This window comes from Corylus avellana, chromosome ca5 (genome assembly GCF_901000735.1).
Source record: "Corylus avellana chromosome ca5, CavTom2PMs-1.0".
In the NCBI taxonomy this organism is placed as follows: Eukaryota; Viridiplantae; Streptophyta; class Magnoliopsida; order Fagales; family Betulaceae; genus Corylus; species Corylus avellana.
The window spans coordinates 15,845,161-15,852,985 of NC_081545.1; the positions used below are offsets into that span (position 1 = coordinate 15,845,161).

General features: G+C 39.9%; 2 protein-coding genes across 2 annotated transcripts; one reads left to right on the forward strand and one right to left on the reverse strand.

Moving 5' to 3' along the window:
• Window positions 1–1,502, reverse strand: LOC132182395 (phospholipase A1-IIdelta-like; the record flags this gene model as incomplete). Its single annotated transcript, XM_059595631.1, is given in 1 exon segment — window positions 1–1,502. A coding segment is annotated over 1 exon segment (1,139 nt), but the record flags the coding sequence as incomplete, so codon positions are not given.
• A 4,258-nt stretch (window positions 1,503–5,760) lies between these two features.
• LOC132181339 (phospholipase A1-IIdelta-like) lies at window positions 5,761–7,343 on the forward strand. The gene has a single exon (XM_059594520.1). It carries the CDS (start codon window positions 5,841–5,843, stop codon window positions 7,170–7,172), a length of 1,332 nt encoding a protein of 443 aa, XP_059450503.1. The 5' UTR covers window positions 5,761–5,840; the 3' UTR covers window positions 7,173–7,343.
• Window positions 7,344–7,825: the final 482 nt, after the last annotated feature.

A 7,825-nucleotide genomic window follows, 5' to 3' on the forward strand; every position in this document is an offset into this window, starting at 1 on the left:
GGAATCAAGCACTCATCCTTGAGAAACTCAGAGGATTTGTTGACCAAAGCCAAGCTCCTCTTCACCTTCAGCTCAAAATCACCCTTCTTCCCGTTCCAGCCAGCCACCACATGCAACATGGCCTGCAAATTATGCCAGTCACTCGGATTCTTGGAGTCCTTCAAGCTCGGCGACTTCCTTGTATCTATCACCAGCTCGATCCCCGTGTCCACGTACCCCAACCACCGCCCCGGATAGTGCGGGATCACGTCGATGGTGTTCTTCACATGCAGAACCTTCAGATTTGTGTACTTGTTGAACCTCTCATTGAAAGCTTTATTCCCAACTCGCGGGCACCCGAAAACAATAGCCGAAACCGGAATATCGGAAACCCCATTCTCGACAAGATCGAAAGCGCTCAAGACCGATAAGCTTGCTCCAAGGCTGTGCCCTGTTAATGTGACGCTTAAATTCTCGTCTTTGTATTGGTGGGTCAACTCCTTGATCTTGCTTAGAAGCTGTGCTCTTGCGCTTGTTTTTGTGAAGGGTGACGTGGGGTCGTCTGAGGTGTAAATGGTAATCCAACCCCTCATGACTTTTGGAATCTTTTCTCTCCTTAACGGTTTAACAGAAGAGAAACAGAGAAGTTTTTTCGGTGCTTTTTCAGGATCGTTTGGACGAATCAATGACATGGCAGATGCCCGCTCAGCACCCAACACATCAATCCACTCGTAGCTCCTTGTTGTGCCGCGCCATGCGACGTATATTTCACGGCGGCCGAGGGCGCGGCTGACATCGTCGGAAGTGACGGCGATGTAGCCAATCCAGTTGGACTCGCGGTCCCAGGACTCGCGAGAGTGGGAATGGAGAAGAAAGGCGTCGGCGTTGCTGACTTTGGCGGTGGCGTAGAGGAAGGAGACGACTTGGTAGTCGGAGGGGGCGTCGAACATGAGGTTGTGGAAGAAGGAGGCCTTGCCGTAGCGGCTGGAGCCGCAGTACTTGGAGTTTTGGTCGTTGTTGAAGGCGTCGTAGGTGGCCTGGCAGAGGTCGCCGCAGCGGAGGATGAGCTTGCGGAGGGAGAGGTCGAGGGGGTCTAGAAGGCCTTCCCAGTTATTGCTGCCCAGGAGTTGAGGCCATGTAATTGCTTCAGCTCCGTTCATGGTTGTAGACTCGTAGTGGAAGGGAGGGGAAGATTTGTATAATGCAGATGGGCAGATGGGGAGGTGTATTTTGTTGGATTATATAAAAGAATTGAAACGATGAAGTCAAAATTATTATTATTATTATTATTATTTATTTTTCATTTCTTTAAAGAAGCGAGGGGAGGTGTATTGGTCATTGTCTGTTATTATTGTCGTTCTATTTGGTAGGTATGGGAAATGCATAGTAACGGGGTATTTTAAGGGTTTGAGGGATATGCTTATATGCTATTATTTTAATAACAGTATGCATGTTGTAATGTAAATAACGGTCAAGATTAAATTTCAAAATTAATTTACTTTGAGAAGCTTTTAATAGGAAAGAGAAAATGAAAAATGATTTTGAGAGATTTAATCTTGATCGTTGCTTAAACTACAACATACATGCTGTTATTAAAACAGAATGTAAGCGGAATCCTTGTTTGAATATGTAATTTTAAAAAGAGAACTGTTAAGTTTTTTTTTTTTTTTTAAAAATAATATTCATGTCATGAGGAATCATAGCAATTCCTTTTTTAAAAAAATTATAAAAAAAAAAAAGAAAAAAAAAAAGTGCAATTTGATAACACATAAAAGCCTTTAACAAAATTGCAGTTTGATTTTTAATAAAGAAAAAACATATATCTTCTTCAACAAAAATACATGTGCAGCCAATCAACTTAGAATCTCTGCAATCTCTAGGGTACAACCTACCCAATGCTTTGATAAATATTTGGGTCAGCAATGGTTCGAAGGTCTCGAAGGTGAACTTTTCAGTCAGTCGAAGATAGAATTTTGAATCTTATAAGCAATTAGAAGGTAAAATTCTTATCTCAAGCTATGAATGAGATTTTGCTAAAAGCAATTGTCTAAGCTATTCCTACGTACATAATGAGTTTATTGAAGCTCCCAAAGGCTCTTTGCATTGAAATAAATTCCATGATAAAGAAGTTATGGTGGGGACATATGGATAATGATGCAAAAATTCAATACCAAGTGAACTGGACCAAAATGGGGAAATCAAAATTGAATGGGAGATTGGGATTTCGGGACCTAGAGAACTTCAATAAGGCACTGCTAGCAAAGTAGGGTTGGCGTGTACTTCAGAACTCGAAGCCGTTAGCTGTTGTGAAACTGACCCTCGTATTTATGGAGGAGCATATGGTTTGCCAGAGATTTATTTAAGGAGGGGCTTACTTGGAGAGTCGAGAATGGTGAGAAAATAAAATTTTTTTTTACAACAAATGGATCCCACAGAATCAGGTCGTGTGTACGCCCTTATATTCTTAGAAGGGGACTTTCAGAAGATGCAGTAGTGGTTGATCTTATTGACAGGGACACTCGGTGGTGAAATTCTACCTTGCTTGTGGCGGCCTTTGAGGAGGATATTAAGGCAAAAATTAGTCAAATTCCCCTTAGCATGTTCAATGGTAGAAATCAACAGATGTGGAGGTGCTCAGCATCGGAAGAGTTCAATGTTAGAAGTGCATATCATCTAGCAAACTCATGTACGAAGAATGATAAAGGGGAAAGTTCTTATACGTCTCGTTTCACGGATACATGGAAGAGCATTTGGCAGATGAGGGTCCTAAATGTTGTAAAAGTGTTCATGTGGAGGACATGTCTCAATGCATTGTCGACAAAAGCGATTTGTTTAAGAAGAAAATTGTGCTCGACTCTCTCTATGCCCTATATGTGGGAAGGCAGAGGAAACAACAGAGCATGTTTTATGGAACTGCCCTGCAACTAGAGATGTGTGGAGTGTATGTTGTTGGAAGTTTCAAAAATGTGGTGAGATGAATGATGAGTTTATACTCTTCGTAGATAACATGTGCAAAAAATTGGATAAGGATGAATCGGAGGCAATGGCGGTGGTCGCTCGGAACTTGTGGCTAAGAAGAAATTATGTGGTCTATGGGGGACTTTTCGACCATCCTAACCAACTTGTTCAGAAGGCTCTCGAGTCCATTCAAGAATATAAAGGTACACAGGCCATCCAGCATAAGACGGAAGATGAAGAAACAATGGTTTGCCATTGTTGGACGATTCATTTTGAGAGAATTGTTAAGGTCAATTGGGATGCTGCGGTAGACATACATAATAGGAATATGGGCATATGAGTCATTGTACGTGATTTTATGGGGGAGGTGTTGGGTACCTTGCAATCTCCAAAAGGTAATATTATTGATCCCGTTGTAGCTAAATTTGTTGCTGCTTTATGGGCAATTATTTTTGCTAAAGAGATAGTGTGAAATAAGGTGGAGCCGGAAGGAGATACATTACAAGTAGTGCAGGCTTTACGGAAAGAGGGGCAAAATTGGTGTCGATATGGCTAAATAATTGACGATGCTCGAATTGTGTTGCAATCTCTTATACAAAGTAGAGTCTCTCATGTTCACGACAGGAGGTGAACGAAGCAACTCATAAGCTTGCAAATAGTGTACTCACAATTATGGAAAGAGTGATTCATATAATAAAAACCTCCTCAATGTGCTTTTGACATTGTAATAGCCAAATGTATTGATCAAAGTATTCATCAATGATATATGAAATGATTGAATAGTTTAAAAAAATAAAAATTGCAGTTTGTATTTTAAAATTGTGTTTCAAAAAAGTACTCCCTTACACGCACTTTAAAAAGGCAAATGTAAACAGGGGGGCATTATTGAAGAAAATGTAAACGGACCGGAGGGGTGGGGCATATATATTATTGAAGAAAATAGATTTGTTAGTGGAAGTTGGATTGAAGTCAAATCGTAACACGGCAAGGTAGGAGGGAGCGTGGAAGTTGCCAAAATTGCATGATTGCATCCACCAATGTGGCAGAGTTTGTCTGTGACTATTTGATAAATGGATTAGGACAATAAAAGCCAATTAAATTGCATTTACTTTAGAAAATAATTGCATATAACCAACCCAAAACAATTCAAATTCAAATCGAATATTTTTCATAATTGCAAAACCAAATTAAAAAAATACTTATTTCCCATTTTTTATCCTCAAATCCTTCAAGTTTGGAGGGCCTGACTGGTTCAGGACTTCTGGACATTTTATTTCGTCTCAACCAAGGATCTTTTCACCTCTTGAAAGTAAGCAAAAACAAAAATTTCCATAAAAAGACTCATAGAACTTCTAAATCAGCCTCCTCCTCTAATCCTCAGATTCCAGGAATCAATTCCCTCCTCCTTGGATTTTTTTTTTTGTTAGAAAAAAAAAATAAATGGAAAAACCCTTAGTACCAATTGGAATGCACGCATGAAATAATGACATGGCAACATGCAGAAACATGGATGAATCATGAACCACCGTCCACCAACCCATCATAACCAGGCGGCGTCAACACGCGGTGGTTTCACAGTTTCATTTTGCAATTTTTAAAAGAATAAAGAGTCAGACATTATTGTAATCAGCTTTTCTAGTCCAAATAATACTTGATGGATCTCCGCCCCTGCATCTTACCTGTCCAGGGTTACGATTTGACCCGAATGCAACCTGCACTTAAAAAAAAAAAAAAACATTTTTACTGAGTTCTTTAAATTTGATTTTTTTTTTTAATTTGAAAAAATTCACAAAAAGAATAAGTTAACAAGCTCTATACTCTATTTCAAATTTAACTTTGATTATCAAGGCTCTCCAAATACGAAGTGCCAAAAAGTGAAAGTTATTTAATTTTAGAGCATCCGCATACTGAGCTCTTCAAATAAAAGTTAAATTTGAAAAGAAAAACTAACTTTTTTAAATTTGAAGAATCGCTTATAAAATGAACCAAATATCAAACTCTCTGTATCTTCCTCTATTTTAATTAAGTATTATTATTTTCTTATTTTTTTAATTCTTTTTTTTTATTATTATTCTTGGTAGATGAGAGAGAGAAGGAAAACGAATATATAAGATTAAAAAACTAAATAACTTTCACTTTTTGGCACTTGGTATTTGAAGAGCTTTGTTGATCAAAGTTAAAATTTGAAATAAAGTTCAATTTGTTAAATGACTCTTTTTGTGAGTTTTTTCAAATTTTTAAAGAAAAATCAAATTTAAAGAGCTCAATAGAGTTGCTCTTGTATATTCATTTTCTTTCTCTCTATCTACTAAGAAACAAAAATAAAAAATAATAATAATAATAATAATATTTATTTGAAAAAGTAAATTTTTTAGTTCATTTTAAAAATTACTCTTTAAATTTAAAAAAAGTAAATTTTTTTTGTTAAATTTAATTTTTATTTGAAGAGCTTAATACCGATGCTGACAAATTCCCCCTGCTTTTTTAAATTAATTTTTAAAGCACTTTAAAATCTACTCACTTAGATTTCTTTTCTAGATCCCTAAAGCTTTTTTCCAAGACATTTCAATAATTTATAACTTAATTGCCCCAACATCAACTCCTGCGATCACGTTGAACCACTGCTTTCACACTGTCTACTTTCTCTTTTAAAATTGCCCTTCCATACCAACCAATCCACCGACACAAACAAAAACGGACGACAATGGCCAAATAAAAAAATACATGCCAAAAAACAATAACAAATGACTTCTTCATGGTGGGTCCGGTCAGCGATCAACAGACAGCGCCACCCTTATCGCCACCCATTTTTTTATCCCCCCAATAGACATCTGTATCCATTTAAACGACACAAATTCCGTTCCTTTCTCCGTCAAACCTCAGAAAATATTTCCTTTATCTAAATGGGAAATAATCCAACGACACACACTCTGAGCCCCAAACACGCCCCCGCCGTGACGATGAACCCAGCAACCGAAGCAGCCGAATCAACAGAATGGTCTCAACTCCTCGGCAGCAATAACTGGGAAGGCCTTCTAGACCCCCTCGACCTCTCCCTCCGCCAGCTCATCCTCCGCTGCGGCGACCTCTGCCAGGCCACCTACGACGCATTCAACAACGACCAGAACTCCAAGTACTGCGGCTCCAGCCGCTATGGAAAGGCCTCATTCTTCCACAAAGTCATGTTTGACGCCGCCTCCGACTACCAAGTCGTGTCCTTCCTCTACGCCACCGCCAAAGTCGGCCACCCTGAAGCCCTTCTTCTCCACTCGCAGTCGCGCGAGTCCTGGGACCGTGAGTCCAACTGGATTGGCTACATCGCCGTCACCACTAACGACGTCAGCCGCGCCCTGGGCCGACGCGAAATACATGTCGTGTGGCGCGGGACGACAAGGAGCTACGAGTGGGTTGATGTGTTAGACGCTGATCTCAAATCTGCCATGCAATTGATTCGTCCAAATGCGCGTGCTGAATTTGGCGATGGCGATGATGGTAGTAGCAGTAGTGATAGCCATGGTGATAATGAAAAGGTTCCAAAAGTCATGAACGGCTGGCTTACTATTTACACCTCAGACGACACCAACTCACCCTTCACAAAGGTCAGTGCAAGAACACAGGTTTTAAGCAAGATCAAAGGCTTGATACAGCAATACAAAGATGAGAAGCTAAGCGTCACATTAACAGGGCACAGCCTTGGCGCAAGCTTATCGGTCTTGAGCGCTTTCGATTTGGTGGAGAATGGGGTTTCCGATATTCCGGTTGCAGCTATTGTATTTGGGTGCCCACAAATTGGGAATAAAGCTTTCAATGAGAGGTTCAACAAGTATACAAATCTGAAGGTTTTGCATGTAAAGAACACAATCGACTTAATAACCCACTATCCAGGGCAGCTGTTGGGGTACGAGTACACGGGGATTGAGCTGGTGATAGATACAAGGAAGTCGCCGAGCTTGAAGGACTCCAAGAATCCGAGTGACTGGCATAATTTGCAGGCCATGCTGCATGTGGTGGCTGGATGGAATGGTGAGAAAGGGGATTTTGAGCTGAAGGTCAAGAGGAGCTTGGCTTTGGTTAACAAGTCCTGTGAGTTTCTCAAGGATGAGTGCTTGATTCCGGGGTCATGGTGGGTGGAAAAGAACAGAGGGCTGGTGCGTGATGAAAATGGGGAATGGGTTATGGCTCCTCCTGATGACGAGGACCTGCCTGTCCCCGAGTATTATGGACAAGGGACATGAATTGAATGGATGGTTGGTGAATTGTGATGTTCATCTTTTCATTATGTTAATGTTCTTTGGACTTCTTTCTGTTACTTAAACGGGTGCTCCCTCCTCTGTTCTCTAGCTAGAACTAGGGTAATCGAATATGCTTTTGATCGGATCAATGAACAAATGTCATTTTCTGCTCAATTTTCTAATTTCTGTAGGAAATAATTGTATTTAGAAGGCATGAGTCTAGTCTGTTTAGGAGTTACTTTGGAGAATTGTCTGCAATATGCATGGTTTGCTCGCTTACTATTCGAGGCTTCTTTCTGTGCCTTCCACGGATGCTTACTACTCCTTTGTTTATAGAGATTCAAGACTAATAGAATGCACTTCTTTCCTCAACCAGATAACATCGTTCTTATGCGTTTCCACATCCAATAGTTGTATGTAATAGTCAAGAATTAAGTCTGTTCAATAACTAACTTGGGAATATTTTGTGCAATATGCATGGTTTGCTTATAATTTCTCAACAAATGTTGTGATGTTTAAGAAATTACATAATTCTGGGTCATGCTGTATTTTAGTTGACAGACCGTTGCATACCTAGACAAAGTTTATAGAGGCAAAGCAGAGGGGCATGCTAAGTACATATGGTTAATAAACGGTATGACTATAAATGAAACTCA